This window comes from Vigna angularis, chromosome 5 (genome assembly GCF_016808095.1).
Source record: "Vigna angularis cultivar LongXiaoDou No.4 chromosome 5, ASM1680809v1, whole genome shotgun sequence".
NCBI lineage: Eukaryota > Viridiplantae > Streptophyta > Magnoliopsida > Fabales > Fabaceae > Vigna > Vigna angularis.
The window spans coordinates 15,965,127-15,981,249 of NC_068974.1; the positions used below are offsets into that span (position 1 = coordinate 15,965,127).

The 16,123-nt window shown below is 37.7% G+C and overlaps 1 protein-coding gene and 1 long non-coding RNA gene across 2 annotated transcripts; both read right to left on the reverse strand.

Annotated features, from left to right (window-relative positions):
* Positions 1 to 549: 549 nt before the first annotated feature.
* On the reverse strand, positions 550 to 3,300 carry LOC128196660 (uncharacterized). The gene is made up of 4 exons (XM_052878154.1): positions 2,118 to 3,300; positions 1,426 to 1,808; positions 844 to 1,347; positions 550 to 753 (listed from the first exon to the last, which is right to left on the reverse strand). Exons 1-4 carry the CDS (start codon positions 3,298 to 3,300, stop codon positions 550 to 552), a joined length of 2,274 nt encoding a protein of 757 aa, XP_052734114.1.
* Positions 3,301 to 12,675: 9,375 nt separating this feature from the next.
* On the reverse strand, positions 12,676 to 15,363 carry LOC128196588 (uncharacterized). The gene is made up of 3 exons (XR_008249036.1): positions 15,193 to 15,363; positions 15,006 to 15,080; positions 12,676 to 13,202 (listed from the first exon to the last, which is right to left on the reverse strand). It is a non-coding gene; the product is annotated as an uncharacterized LOC128196588 (long non-coding RNA).
* Between the last annotated feature and the right edge of the window lie 760 nt (positions 15,364 to 16,123).

Below are 16,123 nucleotides of genomic sequence, written 5' to 3' on the forward strand. Positions count from 1 at the left end.
TCTTTTTAGCTCGCCATCATTTGGAACGCACGTCCTATTCATGTAGCGTAAAAGACCGTCCGTTCCGGTGTTGAAATGCTTAGCTTGATCTGTACCGAGTGCGTTCAAGATCTTCACCAGCTCTTCATCTTCTCGCTGTTTCACTCTGATTCGGTCGAATACATCACTGGAGATCCTACAAGTAAAGCATTTGATACTGTTCGGCTCCAACTCGAACTGCAACCTTAGGTCTCGGAAACTCTCCACCAAACTTAACTCTTTAACCATCATTACCGAGACATGAACCGCCTTCCTACTTAGAGCATCCGCCACAACGTTCGCTTTACCAGGGTGATAAAGCAACTCGAACTCATAATCCTTTAAGAACTCAAGCCACCTCCGCTGTCTCATATTCAACTCCTTTTGGTCAAATAGGTACTTGAGGCTCTTATGATCACTAAACACTTGGAAGACGGATCCATACAAGTAGTGTCTCCAAATCTTTAGAGCAAAGACGACCGCTGCTAGCTCTAGGTCGTGCGTTGGGTAATTCTTCTCATGTATCTTCAACTACCGTGAGGCGTACGCCACTGCCTGCTTCTCTTGCATAAGAACGCACTCCAAACCTTGGTGAGATGCGTCACAGTAAACTTCAAAAGGTTTGGCAGTGTCCGGAATTACTAATACTGGAGCGCTCGTCAGCTTCTGCTTCAACTCTTGGAAACTGGATTCACATCTATCGGTCCAAGCGAATGGGTGATCCTTCCTGGTCAGCTGGGTTAACGGTGCTACTATCTTAGAAAATCCTTCTATGAAACGCCTATAGTAGCCCGCGAGTCCCACAAAGCTTCTAACTTCTGTTACCGAACGAGGGCTCTCCCAATCCAAGACCGCTCGCACCTTAGCCGGATCAACTGAAATTCCACCAGCGGACACGACGTGACCCAAAAATTGCACTTCTTTCATCCAGAATTCGCACTTAGACAACTTAGCGTATAACTCCTTTTCTCTCAACACTCCAAGTACCACCCTTAAGTGTTCCTCATGCTCTTCACAACTCTTGGAGTAGATGAGAATATCATCAATAAACACCACCACGAATTTGTCCAAATACGGCCTGAATATACGGTTCATGTAGTCCATGAAGACTGCTGGAGCGTTCGTCACACCGAACGGCATGACCACGTACTCATAGTGTCCATAACGTGAACGGAAGGCTGTCTTCTGAATGTCTCCTTCCTTGACCCGAATCTGGTGATAGCCCGATCTCAAGTCTATCTTAGAGAAAACGCTCGCTCCATGCAACTGGTCCAGTAGATCGTCAATGCGAGGCAGTGGGTATTTATTCTTGATGGTCAGCTTATTCAACTGACGGTAATCAATACAAAGCCGAGAGCTACCATCCTTCTTCTTCACCAATAACACGGGCGCTCCCCAAGGTGACACGCTTGGACGGATGAACCTCTTGTCCATCAACTCTTCTATTTGCTTTTTAAGCTCCACCAATTCAGCGGGTGCCATTCTATACGGTTGAACGGATATAGGAGCCGCAGTAGTTACCAAATCTATGGTAAATTCAACTTCACGAACGGGAGGCAATCCAGGCACCTCATCCGGGAAAACGTCCGGGAATTCGTCCACAATCGTTCGTCCTTCAGCGTACTTATTGAACGAACGTTCAAAACTCTTATCCGCCAGCTCTCGGTCTTCATGCGTCATGATTAAGAAGCAACTGGCGCCTTCCATTATATCTTCTTTAATTTGACTGAGCGTCAGTCCCAACTCTTCTTCACATTCCTCAGGAAAAATTAGTTTCTTAGCCCCACAATCTATGAGAATGCGATTGGTATTCAGCCAATCCATTCCCAGAATCACTTCTAAGTCCTTGAGAGGCAAACATATTAAGTTCACCTTGTATCTACGCCCCTCTACTTCAACAGAACATCTAACGCACATTGTAGACGTCCTAACCTCTCCAGCCGCTGGGGTTGACACCACCAAGTCGAACTGCATCTCACTCTCGGTTAATCCCAACTTATCAACGCACGCCTTCGAGATGAAGGAGTGTGTTGCCCCCGAATCATACAACACACAGCAAGGAATTCCATGAACTAAGCAGGTACCAGTGACGAGCGTACCTGAATTCGCTGCTTCTGCACCAGTGATCGCATATACTCGCCCTACAGCTTGGGCTCGTCCACCTCTTCCTTGCTGAGTCCTTCCAGCGTTCGGCGGCCTCATCACTGCACGTTCGCCCATATTACACTCGTTCTCCAAGTGACCATTTCTTTTACAACGAGTGCAATATTTCCCTCCAACCAACTGAGGGCATGAAGATCTGAAATGAGGTCCTCCGCACTGAAAACATCTGACCGGTCCTTGTTGATTGGCTTGTCCAGTAACTACCATAGATTGTGAACCACTCGACTGGGCTAGACGAGCGTATGGGGTCCTGTTCCTATACACATTGGGTCTCGACATAACTGGTCCTCTCGACGTCTGTTGTTTCTTCTGTTGTTCCGCCTCAGCCATATTTTTCTCAAGTACCTTAGCCCTCTCAACCATGGCTGGGAACGTCCGGATACATAGACTGGAAATTAAAACCTTGAGATCACTCCTCAATTCGTTCTCAAATTTTCTACAATGCCACACTTCACTTGTGGCCATAGTATTGAATCTGACGAGATGTTTGAATTTATTGGTGTACTCCGAGACGGACATATTTCCTTGAACCAATTGTAGGAATTCTACCTCCTTTGCAAACCGTACGCTGTCAGGGAAGTATTCCTCATAAAATTTGTTTCTAAATACTTCCCAGGTGATCGGTTGTTGCGCGTCCGTAAGAATAGCTCTAGCGCTCGACCACCAATGGCTCGCTTCTCCAGTCAGTAAATACTCAGCGTACGCCAATCTGTTTTCATCCGGGCATCGTTTGGCATTGAAGATCTTCTCTATATCCCTCAACCACTGGTCCGCTTCGTCTGGGAGACCCTTTCCACTGAACTTAGCAGGATGGTGTTGGAGGAAACTCTCCAAGCTCCATTCGGCAATAGGCGGGGCAGCGTTGGAAGAAGACGCCCCTGAATGATGCCTAGTCGCTGCTAAGATCTCCATTAGTTGTCTTTGTGTAGTTTCAGAGTTGGCACGTGAAGCTTCCAAACTCTGCATGGCACTCTGATTCTGCTGCATTAGAGTGGCATTTTGTTCCATCAGTGTCGTGTTCTGCTGCTGTAAGCGGTCTATCACTGTCTCCAACAACCTAGCGTTGTTGGACGCATCAGGCTCGTTAGGTTGGGGTGGAGGAGGGAGTCTAGGTGCCATCGTTTTCTGGACCAGAGAAAACGAACGTTAGTAATGTCTAATAGTGAAAACAGTAACTCATTAAACACACAATAAGCACATAGCAAAAACGCAATGCACTCATAACCTACAGCGTTCTTAAGAGAACAAAACTGCTCTGATACCAATAATGTAACATCCCAAAATTATACAGTCATTAACCATATACTTAGAATAATTACACGTATCAATAACCCAAAACAGTTTTAATATTAAAGGGAACAGATTAAACAAATGGCCGAACGGCCTTTCATATATTAGAATTAACGAGCGTTTACAAAAAAACAAGGACGAACGGTGTACAAAATAATGACCGCACGTCCAACTATTTACAATCAAAAGAGCGCTCGCTCACAGCCGCTCGCTACTCTAAATACACTAACTAGAACCGAACGTTCACTGTTCGGCCTTCACTTCAACTTCGACGAGGTTGGCGTCCTCCAAATTTTCTTCTTCCAGCGTTTCTTCAAGTAACGCCTCACCATCTACTCACATCCACACGGATGATCATTGCATTCGACAAGACGGGTATACATAGACGAGACAACACAATGGAAAACGCAAGGGTAAGCTTATTGAATTTAATTCAAGTCAAACATACAGTTCATACATATCAAACATATCAATTTATTCGTAACACATGCATTCAAATCATACATTAACTCAACCAAAATCCTGATACTAGACCGACCGTCCGGACTGTATGAAACCTGTGTAGCTAAGGCGTCCGTGCACCCAGGTGAGTGACTGGAATACTCATCAGTAGCCACCTGAGGTTAGTCTTTTATGTCCAAGTTACAGTTATGGACTAGACCTCCTGCCATTCCCACGCATGACATACTCCTCTCTACTTGAGAACGAGCACTCACGGAATATCAGGATGAACCACCATCTAAGCTTACCACGTTCATACTTACAAATCTCAATTTCCATCCAAGAGTCGTTCCTCCCTGGAACGCTCGTTCAAAACCAACAATCACAATTCCATTTCTCATGGTGTTCGCACATCTTAATATTTCATCTTATTAACACTTTCATTATTAGTTTCACTTCTATAAAAGAACGAACGTCCAGCCCTCTTTGTAATAGAGGACGAACGTTAATGCAATACCAAGAAGGCCTGTTCACGAACTTGAATCAGTTAGATGAACTGAATCTAGAATGATCTGAAATTTACTTAGAATAATTTAAATTCAATAACTCTGGAACGAATCAAATGGGTAGATATATCACAACTTATTTAGATAAAGAATACGAACATGATTTAATTCAAGAGACAGCCGCCAGTCAATGACCGAGCACTAAATGAAACTTTTGGACGAACGTCACTGAAATATTGGACGAACGTTACTAGGATTATTGGACGAACGCTATTTAGATTTTAAGGACGAACGTTATTTCAAATTTGGGACGAACGCTATTACCGCTCGTTGATAATTTAGGAAGGAACGAACGTTCGGTATAGGACCGAGCATTCTTTATCGCATACGCATTTTGGACGAGCGTTCGGTATCAGACCGAGCGCTACTTATTATTCACTCTTTTTAGGACGAGCGTTCGGTCTAAGACCGAACGCCACTTCAGGACGTACGTTTTTAGGTAGGGAACTTTCACTGATTCAAAATCAAAGAAGTTTGGGATTTCTATAAGATAAGATACTTAAAATTTTTGTCTTACAAATTGACTAAGAGTTCAAAAGGATGTTATCAAGTTTCTCAATTCTCACGCAACACTCATGAAGTGTACGTCTGGCCAAATGCTCAAACGTAAAGCTATTTAAGAGGGCGTTCGTCCTCAAAGGGAATCCTTTCCAAATGAAAGGGTCCGACTACTACAAGAATTTACTGATAATACCGAACGGTCAATGACCGTATCGATACGAACGTTCATTTTCATAGGATTTTCATATTTACATTCCACATACAGTAACCATATTTTCCAGTATACAATTTCATGCATTAAATCAATCATACCATAGTATTTTTCCATGTTTCTCATGCTTTTAATCAACATCATATACTAACATTCAAATATCAAAATCATCCACATACAACGTTACAGAACATTCATACACTCAGCATATAATTTCCAGTACATACATGCATCGTTTTCTCATATCATCTCAGAATCATATTCATAAACTCCAAAGTCCAATATCATAAATCATATTTCAAGCATCACATAACGCACATGCAGTACAGAAATTGCATGAATTAAACCAATAAGCTTCCCTTACCCGGATTAAGCAACGTGCGTTCGTTCTTCAGAGAGAGAGAAAACAGATTCCAGTATACTCCTCTACCCTTAACGTTTAAAACCTCAAAACTCCTCAAACTAAAATTACAGAAAAACCAATACTGGTTCAGAGAAGGTGCATGCAGATTAAAACGAAGCTTGCATGTTGAAAATGAAGAGTGGTTGAGGACGTGAAACTTACCCGTTTCAGAATCCAAAACCAATCGGTTTGATGGAAAGCTCACGGTGCAGGGACGCTTCTCACGGTGCTGAAACGTGAACGGAGCAAAGGAGGGTGAGTTGCAGAAGAGAGAAGAAGAAAGGTCTCTAGAGAGATGGAGGAGAAAAATGGAGGTTTGGTTTTCTGAGGAAGATGAAGGAGCACGCAGAGAAGGGAAGAGTGTTTCAGAAAATTAATTTTTCTTCCCAAGTCAAACGGACACTCTCTCCTGCGCTGCCACTTGGCTTCCACTATCAAACTCAGAACCTTCCAATTTGACACCTGGCGGTGGCATGCAGAGTGAGGGTGTGTGCTTCTTTAATGGCACGGAACACGTGTCACACGTATTAATGGAAGCAGGGAGGTGACTAAGCAGAATAATTAATGGGGCGTGACACCGAGCCTTAGTGCGCTCGTTAGGTTTTAGTCTTTGGTTTATCTGTATAGTTTTTGGGGACGTTCGGTTATTTATTTTGTAAAACCGTTCGTCCTGAATCTTGTATATTTTGGAAAATTTTTACTGAACCTGGTATCTGTTTAGCGTTCGGCTTTTATTAGCTGATTTTAGTTAAGACTGCACTATTTAACTCTGTAAATGTGATTAGTTCTAATTAATGGTAATTACTATTTATTGGGATGTTACATCTAATATATTAAAAACAAATATATCCATACACAAGTTAGAATTTGGTTGGCTATCACATGTGATTTATATTTATATGTTTCATATGTTTAGTTAAACAAATATTTGTAGGTGATATTCAATTGTTTAGAGACATTGAGTTTTCTCACAAAGAATCAGACGTTTTATTTTCAAAAATGATTCTTTGACACGGTTTAAGTAAATGACATTCATTTGACACGCAGTGGGGCCCATTCACTGTCAATGTCATCAAGGGTAAATTTGTCATTTGATTGCGCTGGTAAAAGAATAAATGAAACTGTGCGTTTCAATGAAGGGAGCTGCTGCATTAGGGTCCTCTCTCAGATTTGAATTTGTCAGGTCGCCCATTTGATTTTGAAAGAGGAACTCTTCGTGTGCGTGCTAGGGTTAGGGTTGTGAGAGAATGCGAGAACTCTTCATGACTGCCACTTAACCGGAGACTGGACCAGATCGGAAAAGTTCGAACCAGCGAAGTCAAAGTAGATGATCGGTGTGGAGCGCGGAAGGCTTCATGCTGCTATCAACGACCTCGCCCTACATTCGTCCAATCAACGCGCCATCACCGTTGCCCGTGACAACTGCCTTGCCGTCGTCAATTTCGTCCGCGGCCGCTGCAACTGATGCTTGCGCCTCAACAAGGAACTTACTCTGGTCAAGTTCAATGCGCCCAGTGACCACTTTTTTATGGTTACGAAGGAGAAGGTTTTTGTCCACCAGACTGAGGATGCACGCATATTGTTCGAATTGGAATGCTCCAAGCCCGTTCTATGTGCTTCTTCAAATTCTTGCCCTGTTTTCTCGAATTATCATCGAATATCAAGTTGGTTATTTTTATTTTCTCTATTTCTTCCTTTGGTGATGCTGATTTGTCTTGTATGTTAAAAATACCTAGGGTTTAGGTAGCATTTGATAAAGAAATTTTGGTATATTGTCACTAGTTATGTTTTTCGGGCGTCAAATATTTGTGATGTTTTGCAGTGGGAAGATTTTACACAGATTTTGGAGACTATTTTGAAGCATCAATGAACCGTGAGAAGTTCCCGGAGAAGGTGCACTCATAAACTAACTATTTGTAACTTTGGATGATGGAGATTATAGATATTTTACTGTGTCTTACAGAACAACTTAATACCTCATTGTACCCATGTCAATTCTAATTCTTCTAAAACAAATTGCATATAAAATTTAGATCTGATGTAATTATTGATTTGTTGCTTGCTTACTACATGTATCCTCCACATGGAAGAAGAGCAAATGCTATAGAGCAAGACCATGTCTAAATTAACAAAGTCAACAAAAGAGGCAGTTGTGGCTACTTTGAAGTCTATTATATATAAAAATGATCTACATTTTTCTCAATTATTCATTCTAATTTGTACCCTTAATCTTGTATGCCTTGATTGATAGGTTGGAAGAAGAATAATGCATGATTCATATTGGAAGTATATGCTGGATTATGTATGGAAACCATTCTAAATGTGATAATGTGGTTGATCTCATGGCAAAGTTCATCTTATCTTGTTTATGTTACTTTCTATCATATGATTAGCCTTTGTTAATTTCCATGGTACATAAATGTTATACTGAGTTTTCATCATTGAATAGGTACCCAATTTATATTGTCCCAAGTCGAAACAATGAAAAGGAATTGGAAGCATGCTTTCTCACTTACCATACTCTGTCATCATCTTTCGAAGGTATCGCAATATTTTTGTTTTTCGAATCAATAATTGTAGTTCAAATTGTTGTATTTTCAAATATTATAGTATCGGATTGTGTTTAAATGAGTTATATATGATCAGATAAGCATGCCAAAGAGTAGATTATACTATATTTCTTTCTAAAGGCTATTTGAAGAGGTAAGTGCTACACACAATTTCAATTTCAGTATATGAAAAAGTTAACAATATTTTATGAGAAACTCAAGGATGAGCATTGCATAACCCATATGTTTGTGCATGGTTTGCCAAAGAAAGGTTGAATGTCTTTGTCTCCTTGGCACTTATGATTAATATTTAGATATATACATAACGGATAAGCAATATGCAGAGATTAATATTTGAAGAGCCTGGTTGGAGTAAGAAAAATATTGTCAAGGATTTCTAAGGAAACATCATAGGATGCTTTGAACAACACACCTTGTCTGCTTCCTACATGGATTTCTAAGTTTTCTTCTCAATAAGTAAGTTTATACTTTAGTTGATTGCATGTGTTTTTAATGTATCACTCTAGTAACATGTTTGGATCACTCTAATGACAAGTTCAACCTTAATGTATACATACTAGTTTTTTCCAAAGTTTTCTGCATAGTTTATCATCTTTAGTTGGTTGAATGTTGGGACACTGGGTTATTGAAATCATAAATGTTGCTTGTTAGCAGTAATTTGGATTGGAATGTGAATTATTCTATGATAACAACTCTTCATTTTTTCCCTTTAGATTAAGACTTAGCTCGTTACCTTGTGTTTATCATCAACAGGAGAATGATGGTGTTCTTCATAGTTTTGTAATAATCATATCATTTGAACCAAGAGCTTTAGTGACAAATTGGAAGTTGTAATAAGGAAGAACTTTATGTGGGTTGTCATGAAAAGATATAAATCTAAGGTAGACTAATGGAATCCTACTATTCTTAGGCATATAGAGAGCTTCTGATATAATGTGTAAATCTGAATAGTTCCTAAGGGCTTTTGTAGATCAGTTAGAAATGGTCATGCCGACTTGGAATCACACTACACTTTCATGACCAAATATACCATTCTGCCGAAGGATGTACATTTCTTATAGTCTTTCTGAAAGTGTGTGACTGAGTATAATTGTAGTTCTTTGAATAAATTTTTTGGTATATTTATACAACAAACTTAGATGCAGAAGCTACTATTAGTTGCTTGTATTGTGGTTTATGGTGATGGTTTGTTGAGATGTGGATCACTGATGGTAATTTAAACATGCATGCAGTTCCTCAAGTGTTTTTATGCTGCCTGTAATCAGTCTCTATCACCTTTAATCTGGATACTAAATATTTATATTAAAGATCACCAAAAACATATGAGGAACTACTTCGAATTTTTTCTGCTCATATTTATATTAGGTCATAATGTTTTTGTATATAATGATGATGAGGATTATAGAATATAATTGTATATGGTTTTATTAAAATAATGCTGAGGTTTTATTCTTACCCGGTTACCAAATTATAAATCTCAGAAGTTTTGGAGAGTGAAAATAGTATTCTAAAATTTTTGGAAATTTTTTCACTCAGTGGTCAGGTTTTCCTTTGTTTATAGTTTTATGTTGTTTAGTTTATGTAGGCAATTGTTAGTGTTACTTTTGGCATTATTCATGTTAAACTTTTTGTTTCTAATTATTTCTTTTTGAATTAGTGGTGGTGGCCTATACAAGTTGCTTCATACCCTGACTCTGAATGCTTCTAAGTACATTTTACAAGCTCTGATAAGTACTTGATTGGATTCTCTCTTGCATGTTACGTGTACTTGATTTGATTGTGTGTTCATATCACATCAATTACCCAAAACTTTTCTAAAAAGAAGCATGATGAGTACAATATTTTTATAATTTGAGTGTACACACATGTTCATGGTGAATTTGAGTACGTATCTTAAAATTAATTTATTATTTTATTTTATTTATGTAATTTCGTTTCATGCAATCCCTTTTTCACTGTTTTCATCAAACCTTCTCATGAGATGGAATATCGGCTGGTGGGTAAATCTTAAACATGAAACACATGTTGATTTAGTCTTCGGTTCTCTGCTCTACATTCAAACTCTTGCTATAAAAATATATCTTATGCAGTGCATACCAGATTTGGAAGGCATTATTGGTAAGAAGTGTGCGGTGCTGCAGCATGGGGAAAGATAGTGGAAAGTGAAGTTATTTAATAAAAGTTATTTTGGTCGTCATAGTTTTGGTGCTGGCGTTTTTGACAGAAAATGAATTGAAAGCAGGAGATGTTTGTGTATTTGAACTTATTAGCAAGAAGGATGGTATTTTTAAAGCTCATATTTTCTAAAAGGATCACTAATTTGTCTGCATGAAAGCTGTGGTCTTGCTGAGGAATTTGAAAGAAAATGTTGTAAAGAAACAAAGATATTGTAATAGGGTGTTCCCAAGTATTAGACATTTAAAGAGTGTTACTGTTATGTAATCAACCAGTTATGTTTATTGAAATATAGTACTGCATTAGGTGATTTATGAGTTACTGTTATGTAATCCAAAGCTTCTACGTAAAATAAGTTGTTTCACTCACTGTAATTTTCTTTTTATTAAAGGGAAAAAGTTACTGCTATTATATATCTACCATTATAAAGGAAAAATGAATAAATAAAACTAAGAGGAATAAGTTAACATTCAGCTGCTTCAAAAGCAGTAATAAAGGAGAATCAAAAAGAACATTCTTAAAAGTAAATATAAATTAATTTTGATTTTTCAAAAATCTATATAAATTAATCACTATATTGTTTTTTATTAAAACTATTTTTGTTTTATTAAATCATAAATGTGGTATAAAATTTTTAAATTATATTTTTTTCTTGAATATTCGTATAAAAATGCTCAAAGTGAAGAAATAATATTTTATTAATATTATAGAAAAATATTAGAAAACAATAAAAATACTCTAATTCACTCTGTGACTTTAAAATTCAGAAAAATAAGACTTAATTTAAAGAAAAAGGCGAAAATAATAGTATTGACATAATCCAATTTCGTCTTATTAACATAATATTATTATTATTTTTATTTCTCTTTTTATCTTATTTGATTTCATTATTTTAATTCTATTTTATTTTACTTTATTATATTTCATTTTAATTGCTCTGATTTTTTCTTGTAATAAGTGGTTATTACACTGAAAATTTGTGGTTGATTGTCACAGACATTTTGTACAATAATAAATTGATGAACCTGATTTCAAGTGCTATCTTAAAGAATAAAACCTTTATTTCCCATTCACAAAACTTAACAAGAATACCAATGATCACATTTTTGTGGTGTACAAGAATGAAAGTGATCGACTTCAATACCAATGATCACATTTTGTAGTGCTTATGTGGTTATATACTCAATTGCTTATGAACAAGAATAGTTGTGGTTTTTTATGTGAGATTTTATCAATTTTTTTGTGCAGTAAGTGGTTATCTACTAAGTCCTAAGTGGTTATTTCATAACGGTGTTTTGTACAACAATAAAAGTTGTTTAATTCAATCCTAATGACCACATTTTTTTGGTGCAGTAAGTGGTTATCTACTAAGTTCTAAGTGGTTATTTCATAACGGTGTTTTGTACACCAATAAAAGTTGTTTAATTCAATCCCAATGACCACATTTTTTTGGTGCAGTGAGTAGTGATAGGTGAAAAGTTTACTTGTTTTTGTTGCTTATATTGTAGGGCTTTTGAGTAAGTTTTAGTGTTAATTCTCATGAAAAGTGTATAATTGTTGATATAAATATAATTTTGCATGTTTAAATGTTTTTGATGCTTTTGTTGTTTATTTTGATGAAAAATAAGGATTGGATATCATAAAAGACTTGGACCACACTCATAGGTGCAGTTTTGCCGAGAAAATCGCGCCCGGGCGCGAGAAAAAAGGGCGCCGGGCGCAAATTTGCCGAGAGGTTCGCGCCCGGGCGCGAGATACAAAGGGGCGCCGGGCGCCACTTAGAAGAATTGGGACGCTCGTCCAGCGTGCAGAGAGGCTCGTCCAGCAGAGGACGCTCGTCCAGCAGGGGACGCTCGTCCAGAATAGGAGAGGACGCTCGTCCACGTTCGTCCAGCAAGTGGACGCTCGTCCATGACCAAGAGGACGCTCGTCCAGAATTGGGCCGCTCGTCCTAGGCCGCTCGTCCAGAAAATTGGACGCTCGTCCAGAATTGGGACGCTCGTCCACGAAATTGGACGCTCGTCCAGAAATTCACCCGTGACTCAATTATTGGACCTTCTTTATATCAGAATCCAGAGGCCATTTGCAGAACCAGATCTGACGGGGGGAGAGCAGGGGAGACGCTGCTGCAGCTGCTCCAAGGGGCTTCCATGGTGGAAAAATTCCAATTTCCACCATCCAATCCATCATTTCTCTCTTCTATGTTGTATATGTGTAGCTAAAACTCCATTTCACTGGGGTTGAGAGTAAATTTCTGAAACTCTTTGTAATTTCTCTATTAATGCATGATCTTGTATAACATTGAGTAGCCATTTGCCAGCTAAAAAGCCAAGACAATACAACAAAATTGATCGTGAAGTACACCAGCTATGATCACAACACAATTCAGATAATGCAAAAACTAAATTACAGATTCCAATTTCATAGACTGCTAGAATTTCAAGAAGGATCAAGAAAAACACTAGATCAGATCGTCCCATCTTTCCTAAACCTTGAAGTATCATATTGTATGTAGCTATATCAGTATGATAAAATTTTTCTCCCATTTCAGCCACAACAGCCCAAGCCTCAGTGAAATAACCCTTTTTGACAAAAGAACTCATGATAGAATTATAACAATAACTCACAAGAAAATAAAAGAAAATTAAATTTAAAACAGATTACAAATTTAGAATTTCAAGAGGATCCAGCTACACTACTCTGTTGTATGACACGTAGGCGTGTCAATGTATTACTACTCTTTAATGACACATAGGCGTGTCAATGTATTACTACTCTTTAATTCTTCTTCTACATTGTCATGTTCTTCATGAAATTTGATATCATCAAAACATGTATTTATATGCTCCATGTCCATGCTTCTCCTACAATAATTCAATAGAAGAATAATTACTACTTACTTGCCTAATTAATAACATGCTTAACTTAATAAAATTTATAGATGTTCATAACCAGAATAATAAATAACCACATATGAATGAACAAATAACCACTTACTGAAACTGTAAAAGTTATTCATGAAATTCAATATTATCCAAATATGTATTTATATGGTCATTGTTCGTACTTCTCCTAAAACAATTCAATAGAAGAATAATTACTACTTATTGGGCTAATTAATATCATGCTTGATAATCAACTTAATCATTTTTTTAGATGCTCATAACCAGTATAAGAACTAACCACATACGAATGACCAAATAACCACTTACTGCACCTGCAAAAGTTATTCATGAAATTCAATATTATCCAAATATGTATTTATATGGTCACTGTCTGTACTTCTCCTAAAACAATTCAATAGAAGAATAATTACTACTTATTGGGCTAATTAATATCATGCTTGATAATGAACTTAATCATTTTTTTAGATGCTCATAACCAGTATAAGAACTAACTACATACAAATGACCAAATAACCACTTACTGCACCGTTAATTTTGAATTTTTATTTTAAATGACCATTCTGGAAACAATTACTTCACAGTTAACATTACAAACCATTATGCTATCTCATGAAATTAAAAAGGGTATAAAGTTAAATAATTCAATCGGAAGAAGAAGTCAAATTCAAGTAAGATGACAAATATAAATCCAAACATTAAATAACTTCAAAAACCTCCTGGGCAACACAAAAATATATTCTTTTGCAAATAAAACTTGTAATCACTCACCTATTTAATAGAACTTCAGTGGTTGTGGACAGATATGGAATATGCATTTTAAGTTTTACAGGACAATGATCATAGTTTTATCAAGCTAAAACATGTAACATTAAAATTTGTCGGTCATCCATCCAACATACCCAACCACCAACATTTCAAATACATTTTAATTCAATTCTTAAATGCATACCCAATTAACTATAACTGCAAAACAACCTTCCATAATCCAATAAAATATTGATTCACTCAAACCGAAAATCAAAACAGGTTCATACATATATATACATGCTCTGCACCCACACCATACAATTATATATTAAAGAAGATTTATCAAATTAATACAATAAAATATGTCTACAACATTTTAATTCAAACAGCAGAGAATTCCTGCAACAATTTTAACCCAAACAGCAAATAATTTTTCTACAGTAACAGCATCAAAACAGCAAAGAATTTTTTGTAGCATTCTAATCAAAACAACAAACAATTTTCTGCACCAATTTAATGTTAAAACAGTAAAGTTTCTGGTGCAGTAACAACAATCAAAACAGCCCAATACAACAAGATTTTCTACTGCAGTAACAGCAAAAATAACAAGCAGTTTATACAACCTTTTTCATCCAAACAGCAACTATAAACAAAAAAAACAATTTTTTGTAGTAACAGCAGAGAATTCCTGCAACAATTTTAACCCAAACAGCAAATAATTTTTCTGCAATAACAGCATCAAAACAGCAAACAATTTTTTGTAGCATTCTAATCAAAACAACAAACAATTTTCTGCACCAATTTAATGTTAAAACAGTAAAGTTTCTGGTGCAGTAACAACAATCAAAACAGCCCAATACAACAAGATTTTCTACTACAGTAACAGCAAAAATAACAAGCAGTTTATACAACCTTTTTCATCCAACCAACAACTATAAACAAAAAAAACAACATCATCACTGGTAGTGCTCAAAAGGGTAAAACTACCACACAAAAAATTTGAAAAAAACCTACCTCAAAGTCATACACCACTGAAGCGACACAAGTCGAAACGTAAACCAGAGACCACAACCCTCAACTCCACAACCACTGAAAATAATCTTGCAGAAATGAGTTTACATCACAATGTACTTCAAAAAGGAAAAGCGAAATCAAAATAGAAAAACCCTCACTTAGGAGAGATCAAAAACAAAACCCCTACCTCAAACTCACAAACGAGAGACGAGATTGGGAGCGGCACCAACGATGGAAGCACTGATTGAAGCACCGAAGAAGCAGAAACCAGAATAGAGGCACTACTGATGGAGAAGAATGACTTTAGTCAAAGAAAACCTAAATGGATTTTCTAATGAGGAACGCGAAAGAAGAACGTTTCCCAAATTCTATTTTTTCCAATTTTACCCTCATCCACTGTGCATTCTTTTTTCCAAAACGCTGACGTGTACCGTGTCATATGAATGTAACTGACACGTAGGCGTGTCATGGTATTACTACTCGAAGGATGTAACTCTATTGGAACACAATAATACCTAAATATGTACTTATATGTAGACCAACTATCTTATTAGATCATTGCACAATGTAAAAATTAAGGACATAAAATATAATGTTACTTTTGATATTAGTACAGATGCTAAGTGTTTGACAAAATAAGAAAGGGTCTATCACTAATTGTACCAGGGAGAGCCGGGCGCCGTACAAAGGACGCCCATGAGGTGACGGGCGCCGCCCAAAGGACGCCCATGTCACACCCGCCAGACAAATGCTCGACCGCCCAAGTCTTGGCCGCCCAAGTAGGTACGGATTGAACCTAGACTCCGTATAAACTCTCCTACACCAGCAAGTGCCGGGCGTCGCACGTATGGACGCCCACTAATGAGGTCGTCCGACCGTCTCAGTGCCTACGCCGACCACCTGGGTAGAACCTCTGTCTTTAAGAGAAACTTTGAAGAACTCACAAGGAATTCCATCACCACGAGACAGCGCCGCACTCTCCATGCTCACAAAAGTGTTCTACAGGATGATGCTGAGAGACGAACGTCTGGTATCATGAAGTGCCGGGCGACCGCATATAGGATCGTCCGCCCAACGAAGTGCCGGGCGACCGCATATAGGATCGTCCGCCCAACGAA

Bases quoted from the DNA above. Each gene is read 5' to 3' on its own strand.
- LOC128196660 (XM_052878154.1), bottom strand. From the start codon at position 3,300: ATGGCACCTAGACTCCCTCCTCCACCCCAACCTAACGAGCCTGATGCG. The intron at 1,809-2,117 runs GTACGCTCGTCA...GCATTCTCATAG, and splicing joins TGCAGAAGCAGCGAATTCAG to ATTGTGGGGCTAAGAAACTA. The intron at 754-843 runs GTAACAGAAGTT...CCGTTAACCCAG, and splicing joins ATTGGGAGAGCCCTCGTTCG to CTGACCAGGAAGGATCACCC.